The following is a 23,181-nucleotide window of genomic DNA, read 5'->3' as shown; positions in this document are numbered from 1 at the left end:
CCAATAAAACAGAGCATGTTTGTATTATTTTTCAATAAAATAGTTCTCTGTTCATCCCTAACTCTATGCTTTGTGCAGTCAACAGTGCACTGGTTTTACAATGGCAGCAGCAGAGGGTGCAACAGCCAATGCTAGCAGTAAAAAGGACCCTAGTTGGAAATATAATTTCTTGAAAGATCCTAAAGATCCCAATTCTGTTACGTGTATGTTCTGTTCTAAGATGACAAAAGGTGGGATTTATAGGGCAAAACAGCATCAAATTGGAAAGTTTAAAAAAATGCTAAAGCATGTCTCAAATGCCCTGAGAATGTGAGAGAAGAGCTGCTGAAGTACATGTCTGAGAGAAAGAATCACAAAGAGAATTATGATAAGATGCCAGACTTTGATGATTTTTACGACATGATTGAGATTGAAGATGATGACAATGAAGCTGAAAACCAAACTTCCAGAAAAAGGTTAGCATCTGGTTCAGCCATGAATAAAGGGATGGATAATGTCAAGAAGCCACGGCATAAAGGTCCAATGGATTCCTTTGTCTATCAGAAGCCAGAGAAAGTGGTTCAACTTCGAAAGCAAGGAAAATTGAAGCAAACAAACATTCAAGATGCATGAGACAAGAAGAAAAGAGAAGAAGCTTGTCAATATATTATTCGTCTGTTCTACCGAGCCAGAATACCATTCAATATTGCAAATTCAGATGCATTTAAATGTGCAGTTGAAGCAATTGGGCAGTATGGTCCTAATTTAAAACCCCCAGCTACTATGAGTTAAGAGTTTCACTGCTTAAGAAAGAATTGGCATATACAAATGATTTGTTCAAGAGACATAAGGAAGCTTGGGTAAAACATAGATGTTCTGTGATGTCAGATGGATGGACTGATCAGAGGGGTCGAAGTTTAATGAATTTTCTGGTGAACTGCCCTGCTGGAACAATGTTCGTAAAATCTATTGATGCTTCATCGTATGTGAAAACTGGAGAGAAAATGTTTGAGTTGTTAGACTCTTTTGTGGGGCATGTGGGAGAGGCAAATGTTGTCCAAGTAATTACCAATAATGCAACAAATTTCATCATGGCTGGTATGACTTTCTAGTCCTGATTTTTAATGCCAATATTCTAGATTTCTAGTTGTATATTGTGATGTATAAGAGACCTTCTAATTCTGATTTCTAATTCTGCATTGCATATTGTTTTTGCATTTGTTTGAAATAGGAAAGCTTTTACAAGTAAAGAGGCCACATATTTATTGGGCACCATGTGCAGCATATGGCATAGATCTAATGTTGGAAGATACTCAGGAGATTCCACAAGTTAAACAAACTATTACTAGAGAGTTGCACTTACTGGTTTTATTTACAACCATGTTGGTGTTCTAACATGATGAGGGAGTTCACAAAAAGGAGGGACTTAGTTAGGGCTGGAATAATCAGATTTTGCACATCATATCATACTTTGCAAAGCATTCACAAGCAAAAGGTTAACTTGAGAACAATGTTTACTTCTCAGGGATGGGTGTCCAGCAAATGGGCAAAAGATCAGAAGGGTAAACAGATTTCAGAAACTGTTCTCTCCCCTACTTTTTGGAATCATGTGGTCTACACTCTTAAAGTTATGGGGCCTCTTGTACGAGTGTTGCGATTTAAATGAAAAAAAGCCAGCCATGGGATACATCTATGAAGCCAAGGATAGATCTAAAGAAGCCATTATGAAAGCATTCAATGGAAATGAAGAGAAGTACAAGGAAGTCTTCAAGATTATTGACAAAAGATGGGAATGCCAACTTCATCAGCCTCTTCATGCAGCTAGTTATTACTTGAATCTTGAGTTTTTCTATAATAACCCGAATATAGAATTTGATGAGGAAGTGACTGTCGGGCTATATGCATGCATAACAAAATTGGTTCCAAGTCAAGAAGTGCAAGATCGTATCATATCTGAGTCATATGTGTACAAAAAGGCAGAAGGCCTATTTGGGATTCCATTGGCTATTAGATCAAGGACAACAAAGGCTCCAGGTAACTTAATTAACTTGCTTAGAATTTCAGAATTTATAACTTGTTCAGAATTTCCGATGTTCTTGTTCTAAACTCTTTACTTTTTCATTTATCTACATTACAGCCAAAAGGTGGAGTTTGTATGGAAGCTCAGTTCCGAATTTACAACAGTTAGCAATTAAAATTCTTAGTTTAACTTGCAGTGCATCTAGTTGTCAGCGTAATTGGAGTGTGTTTGAACAGGTTAGTTACTCACATCATGTGCTGCACATGCAAATCTTATTAAATAATAGTAATATTATACTCCTAAACAAGTTTTGATAAATGATTGATTGGTACTTGCAGATTCACACAAAGAGAAGGAATAGGCTATAGCAAAAGAAGCTTAGCGATTTAGTGTATGTCAAGTACAATCAAAAGCTTGAAGAGAGATATGATTGGCATAATGTGATTGATCCTATTTCTTTGCAAGAAATTGATGACTATAATGAGTGGTTGATTGGAAAGTCTGGCATGCAAGGAGTCAATTCTATAGATACCGAGGATGATTTGGTGTTTGGTGATGATGATGACTTGACATGGGGTGCAGTAGCTCGGGTAGCAAGTGTTGGAGAAGGAAAAATACCAGATTGCAACAAGATCAAGATCGATAGCAGCTTCAACTTCACATTCAGAGCCACCAAACTTAAATCATGAAGAGATTAGTTCTAGTTCAGAAGAAGAGATTGAGGAGAACATAGAGAATGACCTATCTGATGATGGAGAAGATCATCATTATGACAACTTAGGCATAGAATCTGATGAAGACTTTTCGTTTTAGATTTTTAGAGAATAATAAGCTGTCCTATGTAAATAATGGAGAAAACAGAAAACTCAAAGAAGTTTTAGTCTTTTGGGTGTGGTGTTTAGACAAAAAAAATCTGATGAAGACTTTTAATTTTGGATTAGATCATTAGAAAAATAGACTGTAACAAAGACTCTTAGTTTTAGAATAGACTATATTTATTTCCTATTTTTTCTTTTTTTCCTAAAAAAATGGTGCCTGACTTCAATCAAGCGCTCACTTTTTCAGCGCCTTAAGGGTGCCTAGCGCCCTAACAACCTTGACTGGTACGGACCCATACCGAATCATACCGTCGGCCGGCCAGCACGGGGCCCGGTTCCAATTCAATGGTGCTTGATCTATGTTTCCTCTAAGTACAGGATTGAGAATCAGCTAGGCCAAGCCTCTTGCAAGGCCAGCAAAGCAGATACCACCTCTAACACAGTCCAGCCGGGCCACTACCCCTAACAAGGTTTTAATTTTAGTAAATACTAGTCACTCTAGCTCCATCCACAACCCTAGAAAATGACTCTATGCCTAGACTTTTAGTCAACTGAGTTATATCCAAAAATGAGCTGAGCTTGATTAGATTAGGCTAGGCTTCAAAGGAAAGAAAAAATGTGAATTCAAATGCACTGAAAAAAATTAGCGCATGTGAGTCAATCATTTATTTAACATTCACTAACAAAAACTAAAAGTACTATCTCACAATTTTGCTACAACTTTGCAATAGCAATTTGTCATCATTACCCATCTAAAGCTACCTGAAAATAAGAAAACTTCAAATCATTCCAAATCAAATTTCATTTAAGTATTTTCTAGTCTCACCCTGTTATTTCAATCACTAAGCTTGTATTTGAAACCTGATCCACATCAAGGCCATCCAGCCTTAATGCTTTTCTACCGTCCTGAAGTACCACCTCAATCATCGCATGTTCATGAGTCTCATAGGCTTTCCTTACTAGCAAACTTTCTTACCTGTAACAAAGTTAGCCTTAATTATATAGAGGAAAGCATGGTTCATATGACACATTTTGCTTCGTAATTATATAGAGGAAAATATGGTTCATATGATACATTTTGTTTCTTAACTATCTTAATATTTTCTTTTCAAGACCCATGTAACAATAGCATGTCATGCGTTACTAAAAAAGTCATCAACAGCATTTTCTCCTTTTACAAAATAGAACTAAAGGCAACACATTCCCCATATATATTTTTTTAGCTACCCAAGGATTAAAAAGCTGGTTTGCGAGTCCGTGCAGCTCAGCATGTACCATGCTTGGCCTAGACCATCACATGGCAAGGCCATTTGCCAAATCAAATCTTGCATGCTAGTGTATATCAATCACTACTGCAACATGGCTTGAACCATGCCCATGCCAAGCCAGATTGGCACTAGCATGTGGCACCAAGACCTTGTTGCTCCTTTAAACAAGAGAAAAGCATAAGGGTAACAAAGCAGTTTGTTTGAATATATCTTATCATCCCAATTCTAATTACATTCTCAACTCAAACTCTGTAATCGCATGCTTAGTTTGATTCTCAACTCAAACTCAAAATCAGACTCCAAACACTTAGTTTTGATTCAAATGATTCAAAACTCTATAATCGCATGCTTCCTTTCACTAACCCAACATCATGTCACTACTACTTACAATCGTTGGTAACCTTTATGTCATTTATAAATAGAGGAATATGATTGTGCCTCTTTCTGATCAGTAGGTTTCTTAATCACTGTTGTTATGCAGTCTTTCTAGTATATGAAAATCAAATTTTAATTATCCTGACTACATTTGAAGCTAAACTATTTCAAACAACTGAGACATCAGCAGTAGATAGTAGGATGCAAAGACTTTTTAACCTGCTAGTTAAAGCCCAACTTCAGATAAATTATGCAGTTAACAAAAGAAAATTGGCAAAACCCAGCTATTGCTTTCAAATACAACAAATAAATTGAAGTCTTAAGGTTTGAAGAATTGTCATTTCTCTGAAGAAAAAAGTTCAAAAAGAAGACCCACCTGACAGGAGAAACACTTTGTTATAAGTCTCTGGACATAATTGGCCACAGCATTCCTGCGCTCCTCAGACAGTCTGTTGGGCTGGATGCAATCGATAAGCTCCGCTGTTCTTTCCTCCGCTTTAGACCACCTCTCTGCATCAAGGACTTGGGTCACACTGGCCAGTTCATTGGGCAAAAGGCCATTAGGCAACTGGCCACTTGGCTGCGGCAAGTCTCCATGATCGCCCATGGAATGCTAATTCAAACTAACTGATCTACGCCGTCTCAGAAATGCCTCCTTTCCTCCAAGGCAAATGGACCACAAAAAAGCCCCTTTTATACGGGTTTTTTATTTTTTTTAGCACCAACAAAGAGAAGAGGATTGTTAATTTATCCTCAAACAATCCAACCTTAGCCTACGAAGATGTTTTTTTCCCCGTTCTTCTCAATGAAGCCCACAGGTACTCAAACTAACAGGGGCAATGAATCTCCCAACTGCTATAAATCCCAAAAAAAATGAAATCTTTTTCTAATGTTGGTAACAGGAGCCAAAACTTAATCCTAATGCACCAATCTAACTAAAAGAACCTACCTCCTTGCCATTCGACAGATTGCCACAAGATTGAACTGGGCAAGAAAATGGGATGCATCAAGTGAAAAAGGAAAAGAAACCGTGACTAAGGGTCCAAGGATCAAGACCTCGTCGTCCTTCTCCAAGCCCAATCGGTCCCACCCGATCTGGGCCCTCGGTTCCACGAACCACGGAGCCCCCAACGACGCAACAACCGATATATCCCAATGCCTCGGGGGATTCGAGTAAATCAGCCAAGAAACACGTAAAGGACTACCGATCAAAACAAAAAACCCTAAGGAAGAGATGGAAGAAGGGTTCAAAACCCTAGAAAGAGCGCGCCTTCTCGATCCTCAGAGCGCCCGAGTTTGCAAAAGAATTCGAGCTTGGCGATGGGACAAGCGAGAGAATCACAACATTAGAAATCGAGGAAAATATTGTCCCTTTTTTCCGTTGTTGGGATTTTGGGCGCGATCGACAGAGGGAGGAGAAGGAGGAGAGAGGAGAAAGGAAACAAACGAGTAATCTGTGGAAACGCGAGGAGGAGGATGGGTTCACAGCGTTTTGGACGTGACAAAATGTTTTGAGTTTTTTTCCCCTCGTCTTTGGGAGACATCTAACGGCACACCCCGAGTCGGTGGCGACCGATCACCCGATGACGCAAAGTTTTTTTTTTCTTTTTAAAAAACTTACTTTTTGCAGGTAATATTAATTTTTATAATTTTTAAATACAATTTTTTTACGTATATATATTCTACTAAAAATTTAAATTTACTTGAATACCTTCAATTCATCTGTACCCTTATCAAACATTATTTTTGCACAAATATTCATAATGTAAGGGTTCTTCTAATGCTGTTAATAATAATAATTATTATTTAAATTAAAAATAAATTAAAATTTTAAAATTATATTTTTATTCTTAGAGAGGGAAAATCAATCCCTTGATATATGTGATGTCGTGCCATAAAAAATTATAGTGAAGATAGAAGCAAAAAGAAGAATAGTTACCCGTTGGAAGGAAAATTTAGTTCCCATGATAATGAAGTATATAAAAAATATCTGTCTCAAGTTAAGTGATTATAACATTTGTAGAACCAGTAATTGTAGAGCAAAAATAATTGAGAGTAATAGAAGATATAAAGTAATTCTAAATGAGCAAAGATGTTTTTGTCATGGAGGTATTAGACATTTCTTGTGTGCATGTTGTAGCTTTTATTTATAGTATAATAGGTATAAATTTAGAAAATTAGAAATTGGAACATGACAAAGCCCAATGAACAAAAGTTGATACTAGATATAAGGTACTGCTTTACACAATCTAAGACCTCCAAGAAGATCAAAAAAGGAAAAAAAATAGAAATATAGATGAAAATATATCGAAGAAAATGCACAAATGTAAATGTTGTGGTTAGCTTGGGCATCAGACAAAGACTTACAAAAATCTTGTAATAAAGCAAGTTCAAGCTTCAATATCCTCAACTTCTACATCAAAGAAGCTTGGAAGGTAATATACAGTGCTACTCTAACTTAATGTTTTATCCTTTATCACTTGCTTATTATTACAATATTGTAAAAGTAAAGAAAATGGTTCATAAAGGAGAGTATCAATTACAGAAGGTACATGTGCTGGGACTCAAGTTACAAATACATAATAGCTAAAGTCAAATAGTGAAACTTTTACCAGAAACTACTTTTAAGACTTCATCCTCCGTTATAGATGACAAGAAAGACACCATCAAGAGACCACTTTGTAATCTTTAATTTATGTGTAGGATTAAAAATTGCACTATTGGTATTGGCTAGGCAATAGCCAATCATGATCTCCTATCTCTCATAACCTCTAACAATGATATTGTCCGATAACATATGAGCAATATTCCAGTTCTATGAACATGTGTCTAGAATTGTCAATGTTGACAATAACAAAAGCAAGGAAAAAATGTCTTGTGATTATGAATGACAAAAGCTGAATTCCACTTACCAATCACTACAAATAAAATCTGGTGTGAGTATTCTAAAACAAAAATGAGAGGATTCTAAAATTTGTTCAATTGGCTAAGTTGTGGGTCTGTTTATTGACCTCATGGTTAAGTTATTGAGACTTCTATTAATTTATGATGTGTCAATTCATTCTATTTGTGTAGAAGCATAAAAGCATGAATCTTATAGCTATAACTTTAATTAATAAATACAGAATTCTGAAGGCGATGACATTAATTAATAAATATATGATTCTCAAAACTATCACATTAACTAATATGTTTGAATTTTTTTTCATATATTTAAATTTTTTTTAGGTATATCCTTCTAAATATGTAAAATTGCATGAATATCCTTATAGAGTTGATATTTGCATGTATGCCCTTATAAATGCTATTTTTGCATATATACCCATTAAGGGTATTTTAGTCATTTTAATTTTAATCCGTCAAGTTTTTAGCGGTATTAGATGGTATGGATACTGTTGTACCATATTTAATCCCTTGTTGACATGTCCAATTTTTTAAAGCATGGCAGATACATGGCATCATGACTTGATGGTTCAAAGCATGTAATCTAAATAATATCATGTGACCCAAACAGTATCATAGACATCGGCACCTAGCCGATCACCACACGAGGTTGATAACATGGAGATGCCTACATCATCAGATTTCCATCAATCCCATACTACTTCCTCCTTAGCTTCCTATAAGTCATCCACCAAATCGAATACTCTCAGGAGCACCTAGTGAACGGATCTCACTGAGTTGGCAGCATCCACCACTATGGCTCTGACAATCATGACCCCAACACCGATAAGCACTAATGGCCTGGCAGGCTCTCTTTTACAAAAGGGGGTAAATGAAAAACATAGAGATTCTCGTTCTCTCTCAACTCGAGACTCTCGTTTCTATCTTCTTCTCCTACTGTTCTCCCTCTCTGAATGTCACTGACTTAACCATCGGAGAGTCCTCCATCAAAGAACTCCCATCTTATTCTTCAACGATCGGACTTTCTTTGTAGGTGTTTGAGACTGACCGGTGCCTACCTAATCCAGTGACGTGCGGCCCTCGATCTGAGTCGTCCAGCCAAGTTACTCCAACCACTTCTGCCACTTCGATCTAGTCGGAGAGGAGCAATAATGGATTAGCGCTAGAGGAAGGGCCTAATCCCATTTTCTCGAAAAAGATGGTGCAAATGAAGTCCTATCGGTAACCTTTCCTACACAGCGCATTGACATGCGAGACCAGTTTCCTTGATCAGATCCCACCAATGCACTGACGGAGTGAGTCTAAGTACTCACAACTACTGCATAATGCACGATAAGGACCCAAGCTCCATCGATAGTTCTATCTCAACATAGCCACTGGGCTAGTGTAGATGGGTCAGAATGAGCGCACCGAGGGCACTGACATTCAGATGTGGCTCAAGCCTCCCACCAATGGTCATGATCGACAGAATCGGCTCCACGCTGCTCGTCTCAATGCCTGCATATTCTGAGAAGAGCCGATCGATGACAACGATCACCAGAGCCCTCCAAGAAGGACTCCACCTCAAGCCTACACTGGCACCACTTCTGATAAGAAGATGAACTCCAAAGAAAGGTTCAGGAACTGGAACGTCGAAATCGACAAACTCCAGGGAGCTTGCCATCAATAGAATGATGGCCTCAGCTTCAAAATCCAACCACCATTCTCTCAGGAGATACTGAGCAAATTGATTTCATATCGATTCAAGATATCGCAAGTCGGGCCGTGTGATAGCACGACCAATCCACTCGACACCTAGAGGGTTACAGAGCCCTCATGACGCTGTGGGGGGCATCCGATGCCCTCCTCTGCCAAGCTTTCCCAATGACTCTCAAAAAAAGCATGAAAGTCTGGTTCTCCAGTATTTCGTAAAGATCCACTTACTCCCTCAAGCAACTAAAAAAATAGTTCATTACGCACTTCGGCAGTCAAAGGTCATAATCGAAAAACAGCAACAACCTCTTTTTTATTGAGCAAAGAGAAGGCCAGCTATCAAAAGACTACATGGTGTGTTTTAACGCGGTCGTACTTAAAGTTTGAAACTTTAGTGAGTCTATCGCCACCTCGATGATGGAGCGAGGACTCAAGGATAAGCATCAGATTTTCTCCCTCAATAAGGACTCCTCAAAGGATTATGCTAACCTCTTAGCCCAAGCTAGAAAATACATTTGGGCTGAGGAAGGTAAAACCCATCATCAAATAGAGGAAGAGAAAAAGAATGACAATGAAAAATGGCCTTGTGATGACAATCATGGAGCCTCGAAAGAAGAAGGAGAAAATCACCCCTGAAAATAGAGGAAGAGGAATCCTCTGCATCATTCCAACGATCACATCTCTCTCTCTACTTTATGCACTCAAATTCTCATAGAGACCGAAGGCAAAACTTCATATGCTGGCCTCTGAAGATGAGAGCACCTATAAGCTAGAGAGATCGAGAATACCACCATGCCCATCCCAACCACAACCACGATATCGAGGAGTATCGTCAATTGAAGGATATGATCAGAGACCTTATCCAATGAGGGTCCCTTATCATAATGGGAGCCCCACAAAGAATCCACACTGGAAGACCATCGATGTGGAGGATAACCTCGATGACAATTCGACCGCTGGTGCCGTAGATATAACCTCAGTACCTATCGACAGCAAGGGGCGGAAAGCATGATGAATCAAACAATAGGCTATGAGACCATCAGTATTCGGTGGTAAAGGATGTGAGAGTTTTCATTCTACGACTATGGGCATCCTCAATGATGTCAAGATGAGGGAAAACCCCAATCATGACGATCGACCATATTAACAAATGGGTCAAAGCCAAGCACCCCTCATGAGTTATCGGGATAGAAGATTGAGATAGAATAGCATCATGCTGGCAATGAGTGACTAATCACTGTAGTGCCTACACCAAAGCGAACACTTCCTGACCTAAAGATTCTATGACCAAATGAATTGAAGCATCCAAATCTACCAAACATTATAGGCGAACTCTAAACTAAAGAGTGCCATGTTAGCTAACGGAAGTAATCAGATTTGGAGCCTATGCATCGAAAACTTTTGGCAGCACTTGGCCTCCACGGACTTGGGACTCCGAAAGACTTCGGATATACTATCAATAAGTGATGCAACTTCTTATACCTTCATCGTCAATAAGATTGTCCTTTATACTAGAGAGCCTGATCATAAGATTTGGCCAAATCGAGCACAGTCATCGAAACAACATCAAAGACCTCAAAGGACCTCACACTTCTTATCCATGGATAAGTCAGGCAAGGGTTGGAGATAACTTTAGGTCGATACTAGATGATAGCTTGAAGGAGCCTTTCGCTACAACATCGGGATGACTAGATAAGACACAAAAAGAGAATGAAGGAGTATTTTATTAAGAAGAAAGATTTCATTACAAGACAACTTCAATTGGATGAAGTCCATTACAATAAAAGAAGAAGATCTTTAAGTGTGGCCACCGATCGGATCCACCATAGGGTTGACGCAACAAAAGCTGTGAAGCTTGGCAATGCCAACATTACAACCCCTAGAGATATGTTTGCCTTCATGATAAATCTCTAAGGAAGGCTGGAAGGCTATACTTATCGGAGAGGATCAGACCACCCCTAGAGGGATGCAAGACCCTCCCATGGAGTGGCATCCCATATCAGCCCCGGCAAATGCCACCACCACTCAGCGAGCAGAGTGATGAAATTTCTAACACCTTCCATGCCAAATGAAGATGCTATCCGACATGCTCCCCTTCAGCATGCTCCCTTGAGGTGAACTATGGCTATGTGGAGGCATAAGAAGGCTACATCCGATTGGATCAAGTGACGACGATGCTCAAGCAACCAAAAAGATGGCATCCTGGAGAGAAGATCAGATAGTTTTAACTTTGAGCGGCAAAGGATTTTCATTTATAGAGGAATCGCACCCCAACACGTGCCTCCAACTACCTCACTAGGCACGAGACGCATGTCACTAAGGAGAGGTCTCGAAGGTCGTACCACTAAGGTTCGAGGCACCAACTATCCCTTCAATGCATCACCATTATCGAAAAGACATCCGGCATTAAATGTTTAAAGGAATACGGCCCGCTAGTGCACAACCTTCAAGAAAAGATATGGTTCTGGCTGAGATCCCTGAAAGGAACAGAGAGAAGGTGTCTGGCATGTCCCTGAATAGGATAAGGTATGTTTGGGTGCTCGTGCGAACACCAACAATCGGATCGGCATGTCAACCCCTCAGAGACACCCCAACCTAGATGCCTTGATTTCCAAACATAGGTCGGTGCGGTGCCAAAGATGGGAAGATACCCTAACCTGAGATGGAATCATCCACGGACAAAAATCTTGGGAGCAATCTAGCAACAAATAATCGAGGTCAAAACAACCGAAAGAGATGGTTCGGCCACACTATAGTCAAAAAATACCTACTTGGAAATCACCTCGCAAATCTTTAGTGAACAAATAATGATTTTCAAGAGCGACCTAACTATCTCAAAGGTCTACCCAACGATGGAGATCAAACATACACCAAAGTCCTCAATCTAGCAATTTAGCAATCACAGAGTGTCGAAGACTTTGACGAAAGACTGTATCCTCAAGAAAAGATGCAATCATGAAAGAGGTATACATGATAAAAGTTCTTCTTTTATTTATGAAATATTTCTCAAAAAATGATGCCAAAAGAAGCATCGAATAAAAAAAAAGAAGAAACAAAAGAAGAAAAAAGAAAATGATAAAGATTCAATTCTCATCCGAGAAGAATGCCCCCACTTTCTCGTCACTATTCCTTGGGTGGAGGCAGTGCAGGTCCAGCTGTAGCATCATGACTATAGACGAACCTTGTAGTTCTCGAACCTCTGGATGAAACCAGTGATAGAGGTGTCAAGGAGCTCCCCCTTGAAAGTCTCTGAGATCTTGTACTCTACAATGCAGTAGAGTCAAACTTCGACAAAGGCCTTGACGGAGATCTCCTGGCTGACTGCTCCCTCGGGGATGAAGGACCCCTCACCTAGGACCCTTGGAGAAAATGGAGCCCGAGAGACACTTGGAGGTTCAGATGAGGCAGTCTTTACCCTCTTGGGCAAAGGCTTCCCCCTTAGGAAAGCCATCTTTTTCTTCATGGCATCCTTCCTTGATCGCAATGATGCCTCCATCATGGCAAGGTACCAAAGGACGAGTGAAAGTTTTCTGATGAATGCAGCCACTACAGGGGAGCAACCTATTTATATAAGTTCCAAGCGACGTACGTCCCACCAATTGGCAATTGGATAGCACCATGCAGCCAAACCCAAAGTGCCAAATATCGCGGCCATTAATTACACCATCTATTCTAAATTCTGAGGAACGACCTATGAAATGCTTTGAGACTCACCTTAATCCACCATGCGATAGCCTGGGGTGACTCTCTAGTGTGTTCCCTTGAAGAATCCCCCAGCCTTAATGGCGAATGGAGTTACGAAGCATCCTGCAAACGAATGCTTAGAAGGTTCGGTGAATAGATCTGTCATCTAATTTTCTTCGAGATCCTGATCGATAGAGCTGTCAAAATGGATCGGCCCGGCCCGACCCAATCCTAACCCACGTGGGCTGTGATTATGTGGGTCGGGCTAGGCTTGGCCCACTTGCTAAAATGGGCCATAAAAATCTAGTCCTAGCCCACGTGGGTTGTGGGTTAGGACCGGGCTAGCCCACTTCATTTCAGCAAGCAGGAGGGACGTCGAGGTCGATAAGGTCGTGGAGCTTGCCGCCCTCTGCTCTCTCACCAATGTCGCTGCTCGCCTTATTCAGGCCCTAGCCCAGATCTGCCTCACCATCGAGTATGCTGCCATGGAGCCCACCGCCCTCCACTCCCTTGCCGACATCGCTGCTTGCTTCATCCAGGTCCTAGCCCGATCGGGTGTCATTATCACCACTGCCCACGGCCAGATCAATGCCAACTTTCTCGACCTCATCAGGACGATGGAGGACCTCAGCCTCCTATGGGGTTTTACTAGCGCCTTCGATCCAACAATACCGCTTCTGAGATCGAGCATTCTAAGAGAGCTAATGGCATTCATCTAATGGGTGGAGGAGATCCCTTTCTTGAGGCCGATCCGGTGCAAATCCATGTCAGCTAGGGTTTCATCAAGCTTTGGACAAATGGAGCAAGAGCCACTGTTCGGGCACGTGCCGTGGTGGCTACCATGCTTTCTGGAGGCCTGGGAGAGGTCACGAAGAGAGGGGGAGGGTAGGGGGATGAGAGAGAAGGGGATGGGGAGAGGGAGATGATGAAGGGGGTGAGATTATCAGGGGAAGGGGAGAGGATTTTACTAGTGGAGAGGGAGAGAGTTTGGTTCCGATTGAAGTACTGTGGTGGTTCGTGTGGGGAGAGGAAGACGAGGAGGGTTGGCGAGGAGGCGGAGGAGAGGGGTGGGAAGAGAAGATATCCTAGAATTGGTCTAGGGGAGGGGTGAAGGGCTGTGGGTATGGACCGGCCCACAGACTGATCCGGTCCTAATTCGGTTTAGCCCATGGGCTATAGGGGTCGGGCCAAAAAGCCCACTTTCATAAATGGGGCAGAATTTCTTAGCCCAACCCAGCCCATTTTTAGGGCCAAATGGGCTGGCCTATGGGCTCTGACCCATTTTGACAGCTCTACTGATCGAGATGATATTAGTTACCAAAATTCTTGGAACACATCCAAAGAAAATCTTGGATCTTCTCCGAACATCAAGCCAAAGTCTTTGAGCCAACTAAAGCCAGATTGATGCTACATACCTCGAAGAGTCTATAGTGGTGTCTTAAGTCAAAAGCTCTTGTAGAAGGCTAGCGATTCAGATAAACATTAGGAATCCAAAGAAATTTTACAAAACTACATCGATGTTCATCCGACCACCCTTCCAAGTCATCAGTGATTCAAGACTTTGAAGGATGTCCACCAACTTTAGAGTCATAGCCCAAAGATAAGGAAATCAAAATCTATTGAACCACACTTTGACATCAATGAACATCCAAGCAGTTCAGACTCTTGCTATTATTGACTTAACAACAAGACCTCCCACAACAGCTGACTCATCGGATGGATAAGGCCTAGCTGCTACAAGCTTCATAGTCATCATCAAAGTGATAATCGAAGACCATCTAAGTGTTGGATGTATGTCCTAGAAGTCAATCTTGACTGACATATTTCATATTTTTAAGACATAATTTTGTACTTATTAGGCAGTTATATTACCATTCATGTTTATGTGTCCATGAATCATCCAAGAAATTAACAAGATGATGACATATATTCTCAAAGAGTTGAGAATTTGAAACATATGTCATTGATGGTTAATTCTTAAATTACTTCTGATCATAGGATCATCATGGAGATGGTGATTGATCTGAATAGACCAGTGTACGGATTGCTTCCTTCAAACAGATGGGTCTCGAGTCTGCAGTGTAGAGATACTGGAGCGAGACTGCAGATGATTGTTAGAGAACAACTAGCACTGAGCGTGACCAACACGAGAAGTCACATGGATTTCTGCTCACTCGTTAGTGACTTTCTCGATCCTGTAATTGTATGACTGATCTTTTGACCTGAGATGATACTATTGCTCGCAGTAAAACTGTTGGAGTTTAACTGACACATCAACATGGGTCTCAAGGAACCCTTATAGTGGATGTTGATGATAATTGGTCCACTATAGGAGTGGGGTATGCATCAAGATGGGATCTATCGATCCTAGCAGAAGAGAGTAGTCCTATGAGATTTAAGAGATTGAGTCCTTAAGTCTATGACCATAGCAGTGTGATTGATGGAAAAAAAATTTCATAGAATCACATATGGACTTAAGCTGATTGAATCTATCATACGATCGATGTTGAGATTTGATGATTTATCCATGACCTATCATCTAGTCGGTACTCACGATAGAGAGATTAAATCATATGTTAACTACACCTAGAGATTCATTTCAGTTCTATTGAGTTGCCACTATATACTGCTAGATGTCATTAGCGGATTGTGAGAGCTTACTAAGATTATTTCAAATCGACAATCTTTACTGAGTTAGAGTGAAATTGTTCCGATCCATTGAAAAGAATTTCAATGATATAATGATAGAGATCATTGTATATCTCATTACTAGATAGAATTAAACCTATGAGGTCGCACAACAAAGGGATTGGATTTGAAATAAGTAATTCAGCTTATGAAGTGTCAATTGGATTTAGAAAAATCTATTGGGTTCATGGTAACCTTGCTAGCACATGGTTGGATCTAATTTCTCTTTCTGTTAGGATTACTTATTTGATAAGTTAATTCTAACTTAATTACCTACTAATAATCTACATGAATAAGATTCATGAGACTCCAATTGTTGGGTGTCTAAGGTTATGAATCACATAAATTAAGGGTGCAAGTTCCTTATGAATCTCTTTGATAGTTATTATGGGGCGCCACTTTGATTTGATCAATTTGGACGAGTCCATTAATTAGAAGGCCTTTGATTTTTATATGAGATGTCTCTTGGGTGTAAAAGATGGTGTCTAATTATGGGTGCAAGGGCTCCAATTATTGGAGTCTAATGGGCTTCCTAATGCAAGTTGGATAACTTAAGTTAATAGGAATCCTAATGCAAGTAGAATTTGTATTATGAGATTGAATAGGATTCAATCCTTATACCTATTTAAAGGGACCTCTCCTAAGGTCTTTAAAGCATCAAAACCAGCAGTCTCTCACACCCAAAGGCTCTTCTCATGCCCTCTCTTCCTCCCCTTTTCTCTTCTCTTGGGCGTTCTACACGCCCTTCCCTTAGGACGCACGTCCCAAGATGTTCCATGCCCAAAAGAGTTTGGATACCTCTTTCTTGCTGGTTTTTAGTATCTGATAATAGGACATAATAAGAAAAAACTCTAGAGAAGAGGAGAAGAAGAAGATCAAAGAGAAAGATCAAGTATTGATCGCGATCCAGACTGAATTTTGAATATTCAAAATTCAGATTGTAAAGGGCTGTTCCAGGCTGATCCCAAATGGATACTCATAGAAGCTGGATACTTGTGTGGCTAATAGAGAGTCTCACCTCTTTCAGATCCAGATTTGAAGAAAGAGATTATGAAACAGATATGTGATTTGATCACAATCTAAATTTCAGCATATATCAATTTCAGCATATGAAATAGATCCATATAGTTTTATATTTTTATACATACAAAATTTAAATTAAAATTATTTTAATCTTATTCTCTACTGTGATTTTTAGAAAATTAAGTTTTGAAACACATATGCATGCTTCAAACCCAGAATTCTAACAGTGATATCAGAGCCACGGTTTTCATATGTTGAATTTTAATATACAAATTTTTAAAAAAATTTTAAAATTAATTTTTTTTTGATACATGAGATGGATGGATAGATCTTTAAATTTAAAATTTAATTTTAAATTTAATTTTAAATTTAATTTTAAAATATATAGTTGATATGTTGATGCATGCATATATCTGAAAATTGATGTAGAAAGAGTTCTAGTTCATATGAAATAGATACATGCATGAAATCTGAATATTTTTGTGATCTAAATTTTGATTCATGTATATGAGATATGATTGCATATTTAGATAGTAAATTTAATTTTAATCTAATCTATAATTAGTATATGAGATATATGATATCATGTTTAGATCTAAAATTTTGTTTAAGATCTGATTTTACATGCATATATGTGATATATGTTTGTATGTTAGAACTTGAAAATTATTTTTATATTTTAATACTTACTTTCAAACAAAGTATTTAGATTTAAAATATGATTTTAGAATCTAAAATTTTTATTTGTGTACGAGGATTTTGATCATGAAAAAATCAAAAATTAAGTCATGTAATAGGATTACATCTAAGATTTTTGATTTGGGATATATAGGTCTAATTTGATTAAGTAATTGGTTAAACCGAGTCAAGTGTTAAATTGAGTTAGATCAATTAAGTTAATGATCATACAATTGTTGTTTATCAAATTGATTGAGTTTCATATGTAGAATCAATTAACCTAAGGACCTAATTTGGCTTGTTGATTTGAGCCCGATTCACTTGAGCTAACCAATTCTGATCAATTATCCAATTGATGTCTAAGGCAAGTAATTGAAAGATGGTTATTAATTGGATCCGTTCGCTTACCTAACCAATTTATTGGTGTCTGAGGAAAGCAACGGGGAGACCCCCACCAATCTCTACTTACATGATCAATTTGAAAGATTGAGTCACCAATATGGTTGCTTAGTGGTTTGATTTAGTCCGTATCAATTACATCAGTCATATGATGATTGATTAGATGAGACCTAAATCCAAATCTCATGACTGATTAGATAAGATCTAACCCAAATCTCTTCATAAAATATTAAGTCCAAGATCTTTCACTATTGTAGATGTGCGGGCATGCTACCGGCATTGATTGTTCTCGACTGGTCACAGTAGTTCAGTTACATCGAAAACACGCAACCACTCTATTAGCAAAGAGTTACTGTAGGGTAAAGATGGGGTTAGGCCCAATAACTGTTAGGTGAGGGACTCAATGACGGCTTTACACCTGCTTGTGAATGGTGGATCTGACTTAACTAAGAAGTACAGGCAATAACTGTTAGGTGAACCCAAATGACTTAGAGATCTAATGGCTGCAATATACTTAGAGAAGTATCTAGGCAAAGAGTTGTCCACGCATCGGTATTTATTCGTATTACCAATAACTATTAGGTGAGGTGCACAACATCGATGGGACCACAGCACCCACTAAAAATCTAATTATCGCATTAGGATTTTCGTTTCTCCATCCGGAGAGTGTGGAAGTTCTGATAAAAAAGTGAGAATCTCTTTTTACATCTAAAAATTTTTAAAATAAAATTATAAAATAAATACAAATACTCAATTAGAATCTTTACTCTCTACTGTTCATTATGTCAGCTTCTAACTCTCTAGTTTGAATCCTAGATATCAATCGATTAATCAAAATCGAGTACATAGACTGACTTACAAATTTAAAAATTATTTTTAATTTTAAAAAATTAAGTAATATTCTCTATCAGGTTATTCTAATATTAATAACTCATCCAACCCATAGTCAATGAGCTATACTTGACGAGTGGATGGATAATGACAATAAAGATAGGTGCTATGCATGAGTACATGTACACTACCAACGACATGTTGATTCATCCACAAGTATTGTGAGGTGATCAGAGTCACACAATGCATGTGATGCATGATGGACAGTCAGTCTATGATCGTTATTTGATAATGATCAAGGACATTAAAGAGCTTAAAAGGCTCGACATAACCATGCATAAGAAATTACTTATGGATTTAATCCTGCGATCCTTAATTAGTTTATATGGATAGTTTATGGTAAACTACCATATGAAAGACCATCATGTCACTTTATCTGAATTGATCAAAGTGTTGATAATAAAGGAACCTTGAAAGAGTTCAGAGGTAAATACCTGAAGAGCTTAAAAAAAATAAAGACATACCTAGAGTAGGTATGTTGAAATTACTTAATACTATTCTTACGATTTTTTTTCCTCCTAGTTGAGCTACAAACTCTAGTGTAGAGTCGAAGAAAAGGTAGAGGGCTGAGGAAGTAACCTTTGAATTGGCTATAGGATAACAGTTACTACTACGGCCATAGATATCTGTCCTTTGCGATCATCGTTTGAATTTAGTTTTTAGATATAGTCTCTATCAATTGCATGTTGATGCATATATGAACTTAATTAAGCAATCAGTGAATGCCATTGGATCGGAGAGATCAAAAATTGAGATAAATTTTAAAGTATATGTGAAACCTATAACTAAGTCATATTGGAGAAGAAATGATTAACAAACTAAAAAAATTTGAGCTTGGACTCATTGACTGCTGAGTCAAATCTAGTTTGTACATCATCTCTTTGAGAAAATATAATCAAGCTACTCTTATGAGACAAGAGAAAAAGAACCATTAAGATACTTATCCTTATACATATTTGATGTGTGTAGCCTATGTGATGTGCTAACCAAGGAGTTATCTTTATTTTGTATATGAGATACAAATCTAAATTTTTTAAAAGGTTCAAAGAATTTAGATGTAAGTAGAGAAATAAATCGAAAAATTTCTGAAGGTACTTCGATCCAGATCGAAGATACAATATCATTGAAAGAAATTTTTCGATTATCTCATAAAATAACATTATTTCATATTGGACCTCTCTTAGTAAATCTCAGCTCAATGAGATAAGAAGAGTCATGGGACTATATAAGATATGATATGGTCCAAAATGAAATTCATTGATTTATTTATATTTTTCTAGGGACATGCTTTATTTCTATGAAATTATGTTCTCTCTAAATCTGTTACTACCACACTATATAAGATATGATATGGTGAGAACTGAATCTTGATTATTTTGAGATTCAAGGATATCCAACCTATGTCTAGGACAACAGGTGGATATGTTAGAGGATAGATCTATAAAGCTCTTCCTAAAAGAGTTTGGAATATTACTTTTCGATGGGATTACAATGTGATTATGACTCAATACTATCTTCTTGAAAAATTATTTAACCAAGATGAAGCAGTGGAAGGAAGGTTAAGCTCTAAGAGAATGTCTCTAAAGAGCAAGGAGCTTTGGGACCTTAAGAATATATTAATCATGAGCCAGTAGACATGTATTCCTCTTCCACCTCATACACATAGTAGGATCTCCAATCCTCTCGAAAGGTACTTCAATATGCTTAACAGAGGATGTAGAAAAAATTATTTCTCTTGAAAAATAGGGAACAAAGAGATGATCCCAGAACCTATAACGAGGTGATGTGAGACATCGACTCCAAAAAAAGATGTGAAATAGCTTTCCTGAGTAGAGATCTTTTGAAGATTTCTATATGGAATAGTCTATGAATTTTACTTCTTGTGATAGGTGATCACAAAGATCACAATATCTTTAGAGTTGGAACATTCATTTCAATGATATGATCAAATTATTTGATCAGATATGAAGAATTATGAATTTCAAAAGGATTAGTGGGAGTGTCCAATATTGACATCGATTAAAATATGATTGAATATAGATTTCTCTATGAAAGACATAAAGTAAGCATCCTAAAGATCTATAAAAATAGATGTAATTGGATGCTTGTATTTTCACAGATAAAGTACAAAGATCGGATACTGAAAGTGTTCAGCATAAAAATCTTAAAGAGAGATCTGCTATCCTTTCGGATATAATCGTATGCCATAAAGTACTTGAACTGATTATATCATGATTGTCACAAGTAGATATCAGTTGTATCCGGACTGTGAGCGCTGGATTGCTGTGAAAACATCCTTAAGATCCTAAGAAGAATTGAGGATATGTTCGGAGAAGGATCAAAACTAGGAGTGGGAGGATAGATAAATTTAGACTTTATGTCTGATGTTGATGATAGAATATCTACATCATAGATATTTTTTTATGTCGATATCTTGAAAGAATTTTAAATAATCGATCAATGAAAGCTGAGTACACTGTAGATGTGTAGGATGCATTCTGATTTTAATGTTAGTTGCAGAATTGGTTGTCATGCCATCAGATACCGTGACATAATACTGCAAAGATAATGACACCATAGCCTTTGCTAAGGAGCTTAGATCTCACCAGATATCCAAGCACATAGAGTAGCAGAATACGCGACCACCTCAAGTAAAAATACATAGAGGTGCAGAGAGCAAACTCCACATGTGATGTGGATGACCCACTAGTAAGTCACTTAGCTAGCCTAAGACTATAGCTTATCTTGTGAAGATAGGGCTTGGTATATGGCAGATTGACTTTAGTGCAAGTGGAAGATTGTTGGATGTATGCCCTAGAAGTCAATCTTGATTGACATATTTCATATTTTTAGGACATGATTTTGTACTTATTGGATAGTTATATTACTATTCATGTTTATGTGTCCATGAATCATCCAAGAGATTAACAAGATAATGACACATATTCTCATAGAGTTGAGAATTTGAGATATGTGTTATTGATGGTTAATTCCTAAATGCATCTGGTCATAGGATCATCATGGGGATGGTGATTGATCCGGATAGATCAGTGCACGGATTATTTTTTTCGAACAGATGGATCTCGAGTTTGCAGTATAGAGATATTGAAGCGATAATGCAGGTGGTTATTAGAGAACAACTAGCACTGAGCGTGACCAACACGAGAAGTCACATGGATGTCTGTTCACTCGTTAGTGACTTTCTCGATGCTGCAGTTGTATGACTGGTCCTTTTACCTGAGATGATACTACTGCTCATAGTGAAGCTGCTGAAGTTTGACTGACACATCAATATGGATCTTAAAGAGTCCTTATAGTAGATGTTGGCGACAGTTGATCCACTGTAGGAGTGGGGTGTGCATCAAGATGGGATCTATCGATCCTAGTAGAAGAGAGTAGTCCTATGAGATTTAAGAGGCTGAGTCTTTAAGTCTATGGCCATAGCAGTGTGATTGATGAAAAATTTTTTTTACAAAATCACATATAGACTTAAGCTGATTGAATCTATCATATGACCGATGTTGAGGTCTGACGATTTATCCATGATCTGCTATCTAGTCGGGACTCACGATAGAGGGATTGAATCACACGTTAACTACACCTAGAGGTTCATTTTAGTTTTACTGGATTACCACTATATACTGCTAGGTGTCACTAGTAGATTGTGAGAGCTCACTAGGATTGTTCCGGATCAACAATCCTTCTGAGTTAGAGTGAAATTATTTCGATCCATGAAAAGAGTTTCAATGATATAATGATAGAGATCATTGTATATCCACTACCAGATAGAATTAAACTTATGAGGTTACACAACAAAGGAATTAGGCTTGGAATAAGTAATTGAGCTTATGAAGTGTCAATTGGATTTAGAGAAATTCATTGGGTTCATAGTAACCTTGCTAGCACATAGTTGGATCCAATTTCTCTTTCTGTTGGAATTATTTATTTGATAAGTTAATTCTAACTTAATTACTTACTAATAATCTACATAAATAAGATTCATGAGACTCCAATTGTTGGGTGTCTAAGGTTATGATCACATAAATTAAGGGTGCAAATCCCTTATAAATCTCCTTGATAGTTATTGTGGGGCGCCACTTTGATTTGATCAATTTGGACGTGTTCATTAATTAGAGGGCCTTTGGTTTTTATATGGGGTGTCTTTTGGATGCAAAAGAGAGTGTCTAATTATGGGTGCAAGTACTCTAATTGTTGGTGCCTAATGGATTTCCTAATGTAAGTTAGATAACTTAAGTTAGTAGGAATCCTAATGCAAGTAGGACTTGTATTATGAGATTGAATAGGATTCAATCCTTATGCCTATTTAAAGGGACCTCTTCTAAGATCTCTAGAGCATCAAAATCAGCAGTCTCTCACACCCAAAGACTCTCCCCACGCCCTCTCTTCCTTCTCTTTTCTCTTCTCTTGGGCGTTCTACACACCCTTTCCTTGAAACACGCATCCCAAGGTGTTCCATACCCAAAAAAGTTTAGATGACTCTTTCTTACTAGTTTCTAGCATCTGGTAGCAGCATATAACAAGAAAAAACTCTAGAAAAAAAGAGAAAAAGAAGATCAAAAAGAAAGATCAAGTGTTGATCGCAATCCAGATTTCGTTCAGATTCAGCAGGTTAAATTTTGGAGATTCAAAATTCAGATTGTAAAGGGCTGTTTCAGACTGATCTCGAGTGGATACTCATAGAAGTCGGATATTTGTGCGGCTAACAGAGAGCCTCATCTCTTTCAGATCCAGATTTGAAGAA

General features: G+C 38.1%; 1 protein-coding gene and 2 pseudogenes across 3 annotated transcripts in view; 2 read left to right on the top strand and 1 right to left on the bottom strand.

Moving 5' to 3' along the window:
• LOC105046626 (uncharacterized) overlaps window positions 1–5,957 on the bottom strand; it is a 31,560-nt gene extending 25,603 nt beyond the window's left edge. For all 3 annotated transcript variants that reach the window (XM_010925274.3, XM_073259787.1, XM_073259788.1), the window contains exon 1: window positions 4,837–5,957. In XM_010925274.3, coding sequence (XP_010923576.1) covers window positions 4,837–5,067 — 231 coding nt within the window. In that variant the 5' untranslated portion in view covers window positions 5,068–5,957. The remainder of the gene's footprint in view (window positions 1–4,836) is intronic.
• LOC140858610 (uncharacterized) lies at window positions 900–2,688 on the top strand (annotated as a pseudogene).
• Window positions 5,958–12,391: 6,434 nt separating the features above from the next.
• LOC105046685 (uncharacterized) lies at window positions 12,392–13,851 on the top strand (annotated as a pseudogene).
• Window positions 13,852–23,181: the final 9,330 nt, after the last annotated feature.

Source organism: Elaeis guineensis, chromosome 6 (assembly GCF_000442705.2).
Source record: "Elaeis guineensis isolate ETL-2024a chromosome 6, EG11, whole genome shotgun sequence".
NCBI lineage: Eukaryota > Viridiplantae > Streptophyta > Magnoliopsida > Arecales > Arecaceae > Elaeis > Elaeis guineensis.
This window is presented reverse-complemented; position numbering and strand designations above follow the sequence as displayed.